This window comes from Toxotes jaculatrix, chromosome 12, assembly GCF_017976425.1.
Source record: "Toxotes jaculatrix isolate fToxJac2 chromosome 12, fToxJac2.pri, whole genome shotgun sequence".
Taxonomy (NCBI): Eukaryota; Metazoa; Chordata; class Actinopteri; family Toxotidae; genus Toxotes; species Toxotes jaculatrix.
In genome coordinates this window covers 10,772,755-10,789,974 of record NC_054405.1, presented here as the reverse complement: position 1 = coordinate 10,789,974, position 17,220 = coordinate 10,772,755, and the positions used below count along the sequence as shown (strand labels likewise).

General features: G+C 40.7%; 1 protein-coding gene across 1 annotated transcript; it reads right to left on the bottom strand.

Annotated features, from left to right (window-relative positions):
• Positions 1–13,349: 13,349 nt before the first annotated feature.
• Positions 13,350–17,037, bottom strand: rtn2b (reticulon 2b). The gene is made up of 7 exons (XM_041050744.1): positions 16,954–17,037; positions 15,642–15,849; positions 15,354–15,492; positions 14,978–15,047; positions 14,685–14,731; positions 14,484–14,542; positions 13,350–14,381 (listed from the first exon to the last, which is right to left on the bottom strand). The coding sequence occupies exons 1-7, from the start codon at positions 16,964–16,966 to the stop codon at positions 14,273–14,275; spliced, it is 645 nt and encodes a 214-aa protein (XP_040906678.1). The 5' UTR covers positions 16,967–17,037; the 3' UTR covers positions 13,350–14,272.
• Between the last annotated feature and the right edge of the window lie 183 nt (positions 17,038–17,220).

Genomic DNA, 17,220 nt, shown 5'->3' with positions numbered 1-17,220 from the left:
TTAGGCATGTTTGCAACTGCACACTCTAATCATACTAACCTTTTATTTTTAACTGAAGCATTTATTGTTATTACCTGTACTATTACCTAAAAATGTACACCATGTAGAGAAATCACGTCTTTTGTGATGGATGTGCTGTCACTGTCACCTGTGGTTATCAAAACTCCCACTCAGCTGTTTATCCCTCGCACAGTGCCCACTAACCAGAGGGGAAAGACTATTTTGTTGCACTGGTCATTATGTCTTTCACTTATAATTATCCCTTGAGTAGGTATAAAATAACACGTCCTGTTCTTTTTTCTAAAAATGTTTTCAGACTAGATTTGCAATTAAATCTGTATTAATTTGTAACCAGACACGTTTTATTGCCAATTAAGAGGCTCAGACGTTGCAGGACTGTGATTGAACTGAGGTGAAAAGTGTTTTGTGCGTCTGTGTCACTGGGCTGTGGAGCACCAGTAGTTCAGGAGTCAAACTTAGATAAAAATACCATGGACTTAAAGATACTTTTCAGTTTTTGTATGTGACCAGGTGCACACAGAGAAAATCTAAAGTATTTCGACACATGCACCTGTTCACCAGACTGCATGGAGGAGATCCAACAGTTTCTTTCATGTACACTAGTGTTTGTGAATACATGCCAACTTTAGTAGTATGGTCACCTTTACAATATTTGCTGCCAGATGCCAAATATTTGTTGAACTTCTATGTATAAATATGATGATGACAGTGTCTCACATAAGTATTATTGACTAGGTAGCAACTGATTATTAGCTTATATAAATGACTGAAACGTATCACTGTTGTATACAGGGTCTTGTAGCCTGAAATAGAAATGAAAAGATGCTTTAGGCCACTTTAATATTACAGTAGGAGTCGTCAAAATGGGAATTAGTTATATTGTTATGAACCCGCACTAATTATTTGTCAGGGTACGATTTTTGTGGAGTGAATAGGCTGCGATTCTCATAGGGAGATTTAATAATGTGCCACTGTAACTTGCAAGCAGAGAATATGACCCCTATACTGCAATTCATGTTGTTTCAAGTGTTGTTTGAGATGCTGTGCAGTACAGTAGGACTAATTTATCTCCATGGACTCCACGATTCTTGTTCCAATAATTACCTTAAGTTTCAGTTCACTCCAGTTACATTAACATAATTCCTCACTTACTGCAAGTGCTATACAGATAGTTTTTGATTTAATGTGCCTGAGTTTAGATTTCTGCCTCAAACACTCATACTGTCAAAAGTTTTCATATGAGCTATTTGTTTGGTAGAAGATAGTTCACATGAAAAAATGTTTGCGGTGTGGGTCACCCAAAGTAACAAGACAAAAATCTTTTAAAAAGATGTTCAATTTCTGTAGTGTCATTTTCAAAACAAAGAAACTTCCATCCATCTTTTATTGTATTGAGACTGAAACCTCAGAGAAAGATGTCTCAAAACCTGGGTTAATAAATCCAAAACTATCTGCATTGTTAGACAGCGCCAAAGGTAAATGAGAAACGCGTTTCTTAGTAGTAGTCTGGATGAACTGACCTTTATAATGGGAGTGTCCAAAATGAAGTGTACAGTTGGCAAATTGTGAACCACCAAACCTCATTTAGATAGTCTATTTAAAAGTTGTGTTTTGGGGATGGGTGTGCTGCCGACACCTATTCTTCCTGTATTTCTGGCGACTATAACATAAATACAGAGAACAACAGGAAGCACGGCAGCCTAACCCCTTCCTCTGTTTGCCTCTACGCACTAAGACGGAAATTCCACTAATCAATATACTATTTTTGCTTGACTTGTCAGTTTGCAGCCCTGCACCTGGATTAATGAAGTTATTTTGTACTGTGACATTTTGTATAGAGATCAGTCATCAGTATCTTTACCTTGAGGAAATGTCCTTCACTTTGGGTTGAGAAATACAACTAGTGCCTTAGAAGAAGAAGTTTAAGTGTTTTCTAATTATTGTTTACTTATGGATGTGACAAACTGATTTCTTTCTCTTTGAGATTTATTTGTTACGTTTCTGTTTTGATTTTCACTGCATACTGTATGTTAGGAGGACTCTGTAGTGCCATATTCACGTCTCTGTCCTCGTCACAATAACAGTTTATGACGCAGTATATTTGCAAACCTAGAGGCATTAAAACACACACACGAAAAGACGATGCTTGAATGAATTTTGATGTAAAATTAGTTAAATCTCTACTTCATAGGTACTTGTCAGGGTTTTTGGTTTTTGTAGAATCACTGTTGTTCAAAGGACTGAAGTTTTAACTTCAGTCTCACATTGTCAATGAAATGCACCTTGTGGTCATGTTTGTTTTTGTATATAAAGAAGGAAATGTAAGTTTCTGGAAGGGAAAAAAATATATTTATGTCAATGACAACAGTGGAGCATTATTTGTCAATCTTTTTGAGATACTTTAGTTCAATAAAGCACCTTAGCACCTGTGACTTATTTTCTCTGGAGGTTTTTGAGCTTGCCATTACTCAGACTGCTCCGTCTCAGTCTCTTTGTGCTTCTGTAAATGACATCATCTCTAGCTCCCTAACGCATAATGCTGCATAACCGCCCCCCTCCCCACCCTCCACCCCCCAAATCCAGCGCGCACATGTGGGACGCCGTACATGATGTAATTCTAAACCACGTTTGCTCACTTCATCTTATCTTTATCACACTTTAATGTCCGAGAATGCTTTGGGAAGTTAATTTATTGCTTCTGCCATTTGATTTAATACAATACTTGAATACTGAGCGGTTCCTCCTCAGTGGTATTTTTATAGTCAGGGGAGATCCAGCACCTCCTCTGCTCTCTCTCTCTGCCCCCTTCACCAATCCTAGTTTGCTTTGTTTCAGGACAGAAAGGCCCTCGCTCTCCCCTACAGCTCCTCTCCTTTGTGAATTCAATCCCCCCCCGTGTCTTTCTCCCACTGTCTACCAGCTGGTAAAATTAAATGCTGAGTGTTTATGTCTGGCCCAAAGTCCCCACTCTCCAGCCCATTGACTGTCCCCATGGCAACAAGCTCATCTGGAGCTGCTGATGGAGGCTGTCTTCCTACAAGCTCTACCTGGCCGCAGAAAGCTGGGGGAGAGGGATGCAAGGGGGCTGCGCGGAGCAAAAGAGGTTAACTGTGCTGCTGTGAAAGGAAAGAGCAGAAAGAGAGAATTAGCTACTGGAATTGAAAATGGCCCATTATGTCCCGCTGCACTGCAGAGAGCTCCTCTGGCTGTAAGGACACATCACGCTAATGTGACCTTGACACGGTTAAGCATGGACCCCAGGTCCTCATGACAGACACGCTTCTCTCTGAAAGTCTTTATTTCAGCTGACCTCTCTGTCTTCTATAGATCTTATCATGGTCACAGCGGTTGTTGTCATTCTGACCTTGAAGTGGGACAATGCTCAGTCTGGAAACACATGGTGGAGCAGCCCAGTAGCAGCAATGATGTCAGCCAGCTATGCTTGAATTTGTTTGAGACACTTGTGAAGAAGATTAGTGGATTTGCTTTTTGCCTGCAACACAACAGTTTCCAAGGATACTTTTCACAACACACAAAGGAGTGAGCAAACGTCTCAGGCAGCGGAGAGGGATGAAGCGCTGTCGCCTGTTTATGAGAGAGAGAGACTTTGATACTAACTCCCTAGTAGAGGTGGGATCAAATTGTCACCATCGCTGAGCTGAAAGTATTGAAAAAGATGTCAGAGAAAAATTACACACTGCCTACAGCTCTAATCTTCCTAGCAGAGGGGGGTCCTTGGGGTCTGTTGTCTGGGCAATATTATGACCCTTGACCCTGCTGTTGCAGTTTTAGGGTGGTGGTGGTGGTGGAGGGGGGTTGTTAGCCATCACTTGCCCCCCTCCCTTCTCTTCAGGCGAGCACGGTGCGTTGTGTTTAATTCATGATGAGTACGTTTGCTCTGCTGACCTCGATGAGCATCAGCATGCACTTTTCCTGGCTTCACTATGTGTGTGTGTGCGTGCGTGTGTGTGTGTGTGTGCGTGCGTATGTTTGTGTGATAAAGTGCTGAAGAAGAAGACACAGAGAGGACGTTGCACTGGAGCCAGATCCCAATGTGGGAACAGTTGATCCACCACTAACACCACTAATCCAAGCCCCTCCAGAATGGATGGTATTTGAACCAATGAAACATTGAAATGGGAGAAAAATGTCAAAACAGAACATTCAAAATTATTCCTAAAGCATTTTGGAAACACTGTGCGTGATTAATAATGTATTTATCCAAGTTGCAAGACATTCCCATAATGAACATATCAAGTTATACTCCTTTATGATTTCCTACTGGTGCTTCTTTCATATGGGGGTTTAAGCACTTTTTATTTTACATTATGAACGTCTGAGAAATTCTCTCTCACCAGGCATTCAAGCAGGCATCTTAATGACCTACATTTTTAAAGGCATTTTGATCAACTCAAGAGACTCTTGTCATAGTTCAGCGGCCATCAGAGGTAATCGAAGGGTTATTAACTGTTAGAGGACGGCATGAGGGGAGAAGAGGGTAGAGGGGGAGGGGAAAAAGAAGAGGAAGAAGTGGCTTTCAGGGGCGAGCTCAGAACTCCCAGCCTGTTCAATCTGCATCATAATTGCACTGTTATTTAGGATTCTCATCTCAGTACATGATTGATTTTTTTTCTCCACCTCAATAGCTAAATCAACTGGAATTGACCATTACGCGCTTTGCTCCCCCCGTCACCTTTTGTCCTCTGGTTCGTTCTGTGTCCCACAATCACAGTTTTACACATTACTGCTGATTGGCCAAAGCTCGCTGTTCTGTGAGTTTAATGCATCTTAATCACGATTAATCCTAATCCCCTCAGTGGACAACATGGAGCATATGCAGGCATATGGTCTAACAAAGCAAATTCAACAGACATAACAACTGTATCTACATCTCCACACACACAAAACACAAAGAAAGGAGATGGGTGGATGGAGGTGAAGGTGTGCAAAAAAGAAAAAAAGAAATGTAGCAAATGGTTAGTTTCAATAAGCAGGACATTCAACTGAACTTAGTTACATAACCGTATTATGTATATTAATTATGATAAATACATATTATCTGATACAGACTTGGACAAAGCGCAAAACGCTATTACGACACCCATATGATACAAAACTCATGCTGTATTTTGTTGAGAGGAGTTGATTCATTGGACATTTTCGGACATTTTTAGGCAGTAGATTGTTGTGTTTTTAAATTACTGTTGCTGTTTTACAAATAAAAGCAAATATGTACATGATTTTAATAAAACTCAAATCCATTGTTGAAATATTCTGAAGCTTTTATGATTCCATAAAAAGCTTCAGCTGCTTAGTTTACACCTGCATCTGCAGGTGTAAACTGCTGTCTTTGTTACTCTCTTTGCCTTTTGGGGGCACATGATGAATTGTAACTGTTGGTCTGAAGCAGGTTTTACGTAGATGACATTGTTTTCTTGTTAAACAAATATCCAGTGTTTTAATGTGCCTGAATCACCTCCAACTATGTTGATACAAAATCTAATGAGCTCTGTCATGAGCTTCATCTCCTTTACAGCAGGAGTGTGTTGGTCTGTCCTTTGTTCTCTCATGTTGATGTTATTGTGTTTATGGTCTATAAATCCCTCTCTGCTCTGTCCCAGACCAGTCTCAAGCAGAGAGGTCAAACTCCATCGCCGTGGCCGGAGCTGTGATGGGAGCAGTCCTCGCTCTCTTCCTCATCACCGTCTTCATCATTGTGATCCTCACCGCTCGCAAGGCCCCGGCACCAGCCTTCACTGACAAAGTGTAAGTCTGACAAATAATTCATGCTGCAGAACATGCTCGGCTGGTTAATTAATGACAGGATACCTCGCGAGGTTGACTGAAGCCCATCTGTGGGTTCAGGGAGCTGCTCCTCGCTCCTGAGGAGAGAGCTGCAGTGGTGCACGCCCCAGAGCAGGGAGACTGCGGGACAAGGTTGAGGGGTGGCAGATAATTGCTGTCCTGGCAGCAAGCCCTGTTTTGTTTCGTTTGTTCCTATAGTGCACCAGCACTCATGTTAATGTCAGAGCAAAGAAGAATAACTTTGAGGTTAAATTATTTACAGAAGAAGCCAGGTCAAACTCTGCCAGTCCTGTGACTGACATTAAATGCCTTTGTTTTGTCTGTGTCTGCTGTGTCTGTTCTAAATAAGTTTGACAGATGGTAAATTACAGGATTGAACAGGATCTTTTGTGTGTTCGAGTTCACAAGGATGAAACCTGGAGGGTTTATTTTGATTAACTCTGCTTCTACTTAACGTTACAGTCCACATAGCAACACAAATGTGCACTCAAAGTGTACGGAGCTGCCGATCGACCCACTACTCCTTACACACAAATCATTATTATGAATCTGTGGACCATATCTGCAAGGTTGCAGGTTGATCCCCTCATCCATCCTTGTTAGTGTGTCGTTGGGGAAACAGAAAACTGAAACTGAATGCATCAAGCATATCTTGTTGCAGCTAATGGCTAAATAAATGTGTAATTCCTGTTGTATTAGGCAGTAGGTGCTAAATCCTCCCAAAATTTCTAATTTAATTTTAACTGCAAATAAGTCAGTGATGCATGAAAAAGGGACTGAAACTGCAAGACATACAAGCGTATGAATGGGAATTACAAAGCAAAGAATGCTCACACATGGATTATTGTTCTATCTGAAGGGTTTGGGGTTACTGTACTTTTTCTCAGCTATCGTTTCCTCTTTCGAGCATCTTCTTTAAAAATTGTTTTCCTAATTTCAGTGACAGTGCCCTCTTCAGGGAAAATCTGAAAGACATTTACTGTGCATGCTTCAGAGTGAGTTTCACACTGTCTGATTATGTAAGAGTGCTGGTGAAAATACCCCACCTACAGTTACTGCTGACTGTCTCAACATGGGCAGAAACAAGTATGAATTGAGGGGAAAATACTCAACATTTGTGCTTGGGTGTGGACCCTGCATCACGGTACTGACACCACGAGGCAATGTATCTGGTCGTGTGTCGGTCTGTTGGTCAATGCCATGACAAACTTAGCATCTTAAGTGTGACCGTGGCTGGAAGTCCCAGTGGGATGAAGGGGAGGGGGTGGGCGGGCGAACGCAGGTCTCATCCCTTCTCCTTCATCACACCCAGACATGAGTGTAGGACAGCAGGTCACTGAGAGCACTAACTGTAATCTCTTACCACTTCTCATCTGAAGTATGAAAGAGAAGCACAGCATCAAGTGATATACAGCGTTAGAAAAATCAATGCCTGTCATGACATCGTTTTATGAATGGCCAAGGTCAGTCTCTAGGTTTCGGTTTAGTGGTGGATGGGGATTTCAATAAATGAGAGAATGGGTCTGACTTCAGCGTCTTACAGGGGTTTAGAGGAAGAGCTGTCAGAAATCTTCAGATGTACTACTATGTATGAAAATCCATCACCCTTATACCCATGTTGTCAAATATCCTAAACCCTGCTGATTTAGGCATGATGCCATTAGTGTCACTGAATACCACTGCTTAAAGGTATACTCGATTGATTTAGTATTGTATTTCCATGAAAGTTGCAAGAGACAGATTTTAAAAAATAATGGTCAAAATCAATTCAGGGGAGACTAAAATATGCTTACTTTTAAATTTGCGATCTCCATACCCGACTATATAGTGACATGTCACTATATTTTTCAGGGTCTTTTTCTCAGACTTTAAAGAAGCAGCATTTGACTGAAAAGATGTTTTCTTTAATTTATTTATTCAGCTTCTTTTTTAAATGAAAATCATTTGTTCTTTCAAGTGCCTGTGAAAGCAATAATCTCTGGTCCCTGCGATTTTTTTTTTCCCTCTCTCCTCCTCCGAAGGATTGACCTTCCTCCGACACACAAGCCGCCTCCTCCCTACTCTGAGAGAGCACCGGCAGTTCCTCTGGGTGTCCACGCATCACAAGTGGCCTGGCTCTGTCAGGTAAAGCCCCACCGCCCCACCCCCATGTCATTACATCTAGAGGTATCTGAATCATCATCTACATCACGTCTCTACGACGCACACATTAACAGTGATGAGCACTGAGTCACAACAGGAAATAATAACAACCTACTGACTAACTTGATCTCATAGGATTGCATTTAAATATCATCTCACTTCCAGGGACGTTTTATGTGTCATTCTATGTATTTTAAGCTTTATGTGTGTCATTTAACACCATTTTGGTTAAGGTTAGGAGTTAGTCAGTAGAGAAATGATGTGGTGTGAAATGACACGAAAGGAAGAAGAAGGAATGGTGGTAACACATTACATGACTTAAGTAAATTGGCGTGTTATTTATACGCCATTAGGTGAGACCAGGGTGTACTGACCGACATCATGTGTTCTTATTAAGTAGGAGGCCTAATGGCTGTACTCATTTAATATGCAAGGTAGTTTAAATTTTAATTTGTGTTCTCAGCGTAACCCAAGCTTTCATAATCCAGTACTTTTTTTCTTAGTCTCACCCAGAAAGAAGGCAAAAGGAAATAACTCTTCCTTTTTCTTTTCACACTTAGCACGATTTCCTGAGGCTCAGGAATAAAAAAAAAAAATCACTCAAGAAGATAAAACTGTTTTCTGACATGAAGAGCAGCAGTGTGATGTGAATGATGTCACTTTAGCTTTGATGATTTATTTTTTTATTTTTTTATTTTTTAACCTGCAGACTCGCAGGGCAGAACGCAGGTATGAGCTGACTGACGGGCAGCACCCACCCACGACGAGGCCGGGACCGCCGGGAACACAAAGCCCCACCCAGCAGCTGCCCCGCCTGGAGTGGGTGTGTCACCAGAGCGGGACGGACCGGGTGTACATCAACCACCGTGAACACTATGTGTGACAGCGCATCCTGAGCACAGTCCACCAAGCAGCTGACAGTCATTCACTCTGTCTGAGCAGCACTGAGGGCACAGGCTTCACCCGATTCACTGAGACATCAAGGGCGACGTCTCTCTTTGCAGGAAGTTTTTACACATTTTTACTACCTTTTACTCCACGTTGTAAAAAATTTTATGTCTTAAAGGAATAGTTCAACATTTTTGAGAAATACATTTACTTGCTTTCTTGCTGAGAATTAGATGAAAAGATGAATCAGATGTCTGTCTGTGAAATATGAAGCCACAGCCAGCAGCTGGTTAGGTTAGCTTAGCACGAAGCCTGGAAACACTGGGAAACAGCTTGCCTGGCTCTGACCTGGCTCTGACTTGGCTCTGGCCATAAAACAAAACCTGCCCACCAGCACTTCTGCAGTCTCCACTGGTTACCTGGCAACATCACAGCGATGACAAGAAGCCCAGCCAATAAATAATCCACGAACCCCAAACTGTTGTTTTTACACATTTGGTTTTTTTTGTACAGATCAAACAAATGAAATACAGCATGTTAATTAGTGAGTTTTGTCTTCAGACAGAACATAAGGCCAGCAGTTTCCCTGTGTATGCTAAGCTAAGATGACTAGCTGCTGCTGCAGCTTGATATTATTGATAACATGACAGTGGCATCAGTCCTCTCATTTAACTCTCTGCAATAAAGCAAATAAGTGCTTTTTGCAAAAAGTCAAAATATTCCTTCAGTACTTTTGCAAATATTGTGCATTTATCAGTATCAGTGTTTGTTAGAATACAAAGATGAGGCTTTAGAAATCACATGACCAAGAGAGCAAAACTCATCTTCCCCATATTCAGTTTGTGCAGCGTATTCTCAATTTTAGATGTAGATAGAAAACAGACGAGTTGTCCATCCATAGTTATCCATCAAAATCCAACCACTTATTTCTTTTTCCCCTCTGTTGGAGAGGGTACCACGAAGCTTAAATCTGAGACTCCGTATTCTCAGGCATATCACTAGACCAAACTGTGCCAGATCCGAAATGCTGAGGTCCACTGAGACCAAATGTACTAACTGCAAGACAGACCATGAAGGGATTAATTAAGGTTTTTCTGTCCCAGGTCTGTGATTTGCCGCTATAATGTTATGACACTATACTTTTTGGCAGCAGAAACTGTGGATTTGTAAATGTGTAAATGTAGTGTCCGTCAGAATAATTATGCAGAGTCATAATCTACTAATCAGGGAAACAGTAATGTGAGACATGACTGATATCAGTGTTTATATATATATATATATACCTTAGAAAAATGCACTTGTTACTGAGGGAAATGTGGCTCGTGACTTACTTTTACAGTGAAGATCTGCAGAACTAATTGTTTTAAGTGCCATATTTACAGTTTGAAGGCACTCCCTCTTACTATACAGTATGCTGTAGTGCTCACATTTCTCCAATATGATTAGATAGTCATGAGCTGTTGTCCTGTTTAATTTATGTATTAAATTGCAAATGTATGCAAGTGGCCTTACAATGAAGAGCCATCGTCTGTCCTCGCTCTGAAACATCCAAAAAAACAAAAACAAAATCACATGCAAAGAATAATGAAAGAGACTAAAAGAGAGAAAAACAGAATAAGCAATCTTCCAAACGGCTGTGTGAAATCAGATGGCTCTCCATGAGGCTGTTCAATAACCTTCTAAAAGTAAATAGTCGAAGAGACGGAAGCTCTGAGTCACCACATGTGGAAACAAGAGAAGAAACCCTTGAAGATTTGAGAGAGCATTTGAACTGACGTGTGGAGGGTTTTTGAGAAAAATTCTTCTCAAGGTCACAGTCACATTGAATCCACTGTTGGATTCAATGTAGATTCTCACAACAGTGAGAAGAGCTGTTTTCATTACCAGGGACATTTTGTGTAGATGAAGCAGTGTTTGTGTTGGAGGAGCCGAGGCTCACGTTGTATTGACGCCATGCTGATGGTGGAGCTGTTTGTCAGGATTCATTTATTTCTTTAGATCACTCAGTGCTGTGGGTTTCTCTGCTCAGTTGAGAAGGGGTGTAGCTGACACTCTCCAAGAGCGACACCTAGTGGTCAAATGTATCAATGCAGCCTTAAGTGTGGTGTAGAATCACCATCGTTGATATATATGAAGTAAGCGTGAGCCTCGACTGCTCTGTGTCAGTGTTTAGGTTGGAGGTTTAGTTTAGTTTTGGGTGGAGGAGCTGTGTAATTTCATTTGAGTTTATATTAAAGTTCAAGTTAAATAATTAATTGAACAGTGGCTTAATTCCCTTCAGTTGCTTCAGTTTCGGGGTCCTGATAATGTTCATGGCGCAATACCAGGATGTGACATGAATACCTATCACATCATTGTTAGTAAAGTTATCATAGGTAACAGATAAGAGAGTGACTAATATTTACTTTGGGGGTACAGAGTGCTAATCAAACTCACCTTCATTATTATAAATAAGTTTTTTTATTGGGGAGCAACAAAAGAATTGGAAAAAAACATTAGAAAAATAATAAATACCTATAGAAATAAGTAAACCTAAAACATGAGATAACAGTGACAGCTGTAACGGACCATGCCCAGCTTCAGGCAGGTTTTTTTTTTTCTTTTTTTTTTTTTGGATACCACTATTACACTTTTATTTTGTTGCACATTTGACAGTTGTAGTAAATGACATATTTTTAGAAAACAAGATCACAAAGATGTCACTTCCACACCAACAGCCAAAAATAGCCGATAAAAGTGATCTTTTTAGTGATTGTAGTGATACTAATATTCTTGTAGATGAGCTGATACTGCAGTAAGCTGTTGCATTGGTGCATCGTCGGTTCACCCAAATTTCACAATAATTCTGGCAGTATTGATGCAGATAGTTTTGGTTTTATGCTCCTGGTTTTTGCGATATCCATCTGCTGCCACTCCTGTACTGTGGAGGTGGACGGGATTTTGTTTGTGCTGCTCACAGCTTTTAAAACTTACAATTATTAATAGCAACATCAGCATCTCTCATCAGAAACTGTTCCTCTGAATAATCTGAAGACCTTGCTGTTTTCAAAGGGACTAATTTCTTCCTAAAAGATAGTCCTTATGAAAACTGTGTTTTCTGGGCAAATTAAACCAAAGCCATCTGCAGATCTATGCACATCACTTGAATAAGACGTTTTGTTTTTCATAATTTGTGTGTACTGACCCTTTTATTTTTTTCCATCCCATACTGAAACTTCTAAAGCCTTCTTTGCCCACCTTATCAGCAAGGGTCTGAATGCTACTTAAACCTGGGATCATAACGTGAAATTACAGTAAGTAACTTAAGCTCATTAAGACATTTCAGTGTGCGTGCAGCTTCGTCTTGAGTTCTGAAACACCATGTGAGCACCACATGGTCACCAGCATTAATCTGACATGCTAACAGTAGCTCGCCAGCTAAACAGCTGCACTGAAATAACTGCTCACAGTTCACTGGCTCAGGTTTGGCAGCTAAAACCACACAGTTCTCAGAATAAAGGAAAAGTTCGCCCAAAATTGAAACGTTTGTCATTATCTATTCACCCCTGTGTCAGTTAAAGCACTAGCTTTTTAATCTGTGGCTAAACTGGTGTACACCCAACCCTTGTCTATCTATAACAATGTGTTGGTCTTTCAGCTGGTGTCACAGTTTGCAGGGGTGATAGTTAATCAATTTGTGGATGGAGAGAAATCAGGTGAAGTTTAAATGTCCCACAGAAAGTTGTAGAAACAAGCGTGACTCTCTATGTCAGGTCACAACTGAAGTGTCCTGAGTTGAAGTAAAGGCAAAGGTTCATCATTAACTTACTTTAATTAACTAATAAACACATTCTCAGATAGTTTGGTTGATTTGGAAAATGTTCATGTGGAGCTGTGCGAGCAACCAGCTGCAATGGAAGCGTTAACCTGTTATATTGTGAACTGACAGATGTCAGAAAGGAAGTTCTTGCGTCAAATTGAATTTTCTTAATGCCACAGCAGCAATCTGCGTTATTCTTTTCTGCATGTTGAGCCTTTCCAGGAAACTTTTGAAACAAGTGAAATTACATTGGAAGAGGTCTAAAATTTAGTGGCTTCCTAAAGTGGATGTTTTTTGTATTTATCAGTGACCTTGTCAAACTGCCCCTCAAGCATGTTTCTCTTCTCAAGCTGTCAGCAGGATTTTGTGATGTTGCTTAATTTAATTTAGTTTGTTTTTGGAAGTGAGACATGGCCTTGAAAGATGGGTCTATTGACCCATTTTTGTGTCTCAGTCCTTCATTTAAGTGTCTGGCTTTTTGTCTGAAGTCTGATGATGACGAAAAATATTTTACAAACGGTATAAAATCTGTAGGTTGTAGTTTCATCTATTGAAGTGTCTGATGTCTGCTTATGGTGCTACATGTTCACACAATTATGGTGTGTCATTAAAAATAGTATTGTTTATGTAGTTAAATATACTTATAAGACTAAAGGTAGAAGGTGAGAGCAAATGTATGCAAGCATAGCAAGCACAGCAGCATTTAGCAGAGAAATAAACTCTGGCAGGCTTAAAGCAGTTAATGTATAATCAGTATATTCATAGAGAGCTATCACCTGACTCTGTTGTTTCTCTCAGCTCCAAGGAGCATTTTAGCATCTTTCAGCTCATTGTTTTGGTTCACTCTCACTGCTCTCAAAGCTTTGTTTTCATCCACAGCAGGGAGTTTTGCAGGTAACCCACTTTTACCTGCAAAGTAAAAAGTTTAGTGCTGTTTTGTGCCAGAAAGCATCATTAATGAATTCAAAGACAGCTGAGGTTCCTCAGCTGTATCTTTAATCACTAAACTCATCCATAATCACTGTTTGCACCTGATTAAATGCAATTTGCATGAAGAGCAGAGGACAGCGAGTCTCACTAACGTCGTAAGCAATTGCTGCTTAGAAAGCTTTTGCTAATATTTCTACAACGCAAGCACAAAACTATTAATGTTAATTAATGGCAGGTGATATTAATGTCAGTAAAAATAAATGCTAAATAATGAAAGGAGCAATAATGCTTCATTGCTTTGTTATGAATAATTGTGCAGCTCAGCAGCAGGAACACAGCGCTTACTGGTTATATAAAAAAAGACCTGATATCAAAGGAAAACACAGTGATATATTGTGCTGTCCCCGCTTAGAGTAGATGACTGCGTGAACTGGTTATACTAAACACTGCCGGCAAAGCATCTCTGTAAATAAGAATTCCTCTCCTCACACACTTCCCCTTCCTGTCCTTGAGTGAATGGCAGCTTTGTTTCAGCTGTCAGGATCGATTAAATCTTGCTCCCATAAACAAACATTGCGATGCAGAAATGGAAATGAGCTGCCCCTCCAGCGGCCCCACAGAGGATGTACCATTCCAACATTTTCCAAATCCCAAATCCTGGGTGCTTTCAACGTGTGACAAAACAAGTTACTTTGACTTGGCTTTCTGTTTGACAGCAGGTACACCTGCAGCTGCTGGTTTTGGGGCAGGTGCAGGGGCAGGAGAGGGTCTCGCTGAACTATACAGACTGAGGCACCTGCAACAAAACAGGGGCATCCCATTACACGACACGATGTAAAAGAAAAAAAGAACAAAACTATATATTAAGTACACATTGTATAAAGCGAAAGTGACTTACAGGTTTTTGATTTTCTTTACAAAAGCTCTGACCACTCTGACCATCCTCCTTATCCGCACCTGTCACCAAAACAACAGATGGATCAGTGAATTCAAAGCATCTCTCGTAGGTGGATTTACTAAAAGACACTTTTGTTTATTCTCTCCGAGAAAATAAATTCTGTGTCATAATCTCATCAGTTTTTTTAGGATACAATCTCACCTGCTGCTTTTTGTACAACAGAGGAAGGGAGAAAACAGCAATCACAGCTGTAAAGCAAGGACATAGGAGAAAAGATTGGTTTACCCAAGGTTTACCTAAAGTTTAAAAGTATAATTTAAATGGGAAGTACATGAAATGACTAAGACATATTATAACTCATAGGACACTGTTACAGAACTAGAAGTGGATCGGAGCACAAAACATTTGACTTTGGCCACACAGGGACGCCAGGATGGTGATCTGTTAGGAACTGAGTAAATGTGAGAAGTGAGGATGAAATACTTTCAACTCACCAGTTATGACCAGAGTCAGTCCGTTGGTTAGGACCCCAACATAGGACAGCAGATACAGGAGCACAACAAACTGAGAGAAAGAGCAGAGAAAGAATGTGGTTTGATGATATTCGATGGTTGTTGCCTGTGTTGTGAAAGGGCTGATAGTATTATGACAGCATGCACTCCTGTCTGCCACGGTGTTACTAAAAGAAAAGTCAAAGAGGCTTGTACAATGAAACCATCAGCACTGTCTTGTTTTTTTTTTTTTAACCATACAGTTATTTTATAGACTCAGCTTTCAGGTTTCAGCTTTGAGGTTTTCAGAATCAGTTGCTGTTCCAGCGTTAACTTGGCTCACATGGCAATTTCAGTCAATTTATCATCACAGTCAGACCTTAATAGAGTCGATCATGCTTTCGATGAAAAGAAGGCGTTTGATCTCTGTAACGGCAAATGCAATCAGCAGCACCACCTCCTCCACCAGCACCACCGTGTCCTTATCTGTCAGAGAGTTATCATAATCCAGATATGACCTGGGAACGGGCACATAAAGACACAATTAGAAAAACTACAAGCTATGTACATTTAACACAGTCAACAGTTCTATATTAGGCCAAAAGTTCAACATGTCAGAAAGTTTTAACCCACAGAGAGCAGTGCAACAGCTTTTCAGCAGACTCACTGGAAAGGGTGCACCCCGGGGTTCCAGCGCAGCAGCTCCAGCAGCTTATAATAGAGACAAAGGGGGAAGGTGATGCACATGACACCCAGACAGATGTGGGAGAGCACGGTGATGGCACTGAGCTGGAACAGGCTGGCCAGACCGATCACCAGCCCCGTGAACACCACACCGGTCTTCCTCATGTTCCGCCAGTACACCAGATCCACAACTGCAAAACAAGGCGAACACTTGCTAGAAACAGAAAGTGAGATGAGTCTACACTACACGAGTGATGGACAGAGGGAAGTGGTATGTCTGAGGGAGTCTGTGAAAGAAAGGTTAACTTCATCTACTCCACACTCAGTAAGGCCTTGATCAGTTAGATAAGGTATTTTATTTTTCATAGATTATCCAACTGATGCTGAGTAAGTAAGAGGGTGGAGAATGGATGGCAAAGAAAAACAAGGCTAGAATGAAGCTCAGTACATTATGAAGAGAAAACATCCAAACAATTAACAACACTTAATCATTTTAATAATTTCTTGTTGCCAAAAAAAGGAGAAGTTTTAGAGGAAAAAAAACATATGTCAGAATGAATTCACTGCTTTTAATAATAACAACTTTGCAAATTTCTGAATGAATCATAAATAACTGAATAATTATGCCATGAGTCACAGGATGATATTAGATGTTCAAACACAAAACAAAACATCAAACTCCTAACTCCAGCGCTAATGTCAGGATAATTAAGTCATTAAAACGAATCCTACACATAAACATGTACACACACACACACACACACACACAATTAAACCAGCAGCCTCATTTTCATAATCAGGCTTCCAGAGAAATATATAAGTGAACACTTCTCTAGTTTTCTTGTTTAAAGGTGAATTTGGAGAGAAAGCTGAGTCACAAACAGAGACACTCATTCTTCTGCTGTTACACCCATGAAGTCATGTTCCAAGCTCGGCACGACCATAACCTGAGTCTAATTCTAACTTTAATAACAAAAGTAAAATAAAGTATGAAACATAACCCTGACGAGAAAACACTTATCAATCTTCTTTTTTAATGGGGACAATTTAGACCTTAAAGAATTAAACAAACAACAACATTCGATCAGCACTAGGCTCCCATTTAGCTGAGTCCCACTCTGTCCATCTGTCCACCAAATGAAAGTCGTGCTGGACTCCTGTCTGTATGGACACCTGCACAGCCGAGGGGAAAAAATAAATTGTCTCTTTCTCTTCCGTCTGACAGCTGGACTCTGACCAGTTCCCTGTCTGCTCTGATTCGCTTCACTCAAAACTGTCACAGTTTGCTTCCTTACGTTTGGTGGCCATTTCAGAGGCAGTCCTGCTTTCCTGCTGTCCTCTCTTCCTTGTGCTTCCACTGTTGGTTTGCACTCCAGGCTTTTTTTGGCCACCCGAGCTCCGTCAGCAATATAAGGCCTGGCTGGCCTAATTTTATCCTGTATTGGATACCCCCACATACACACATGCACACATACACACCCACACACTCAAATTGGGAACCTGAGACATCAGCATGTACATGTCCCTCAGCTTTCAGAGACACCCCTGGGTCCTCAGCCAGT

What these genes read in the sequence shown, in the direction of transcription:
- rtn2b (XM_041050744.1), bottom strand. An exon ending in ACTGACTCTGGTCATAACTG is followed by an intron (nt 14,732 to 14,977) that starts GTGAGTTGAAAG and finishes CTTGCTTTACAG; the next exon opens with CTGTGATTGCTGTTTTCTCC. An exon ending in GTAAAGAAAATCAAAAACCT is followed by an intron (nt 14,382 to 14,483) that starts GTAAGTCACTTT and finishes GTTTTGTTGCAG; the next exon opens with GTGCCTCAGTCTGTATAGTT.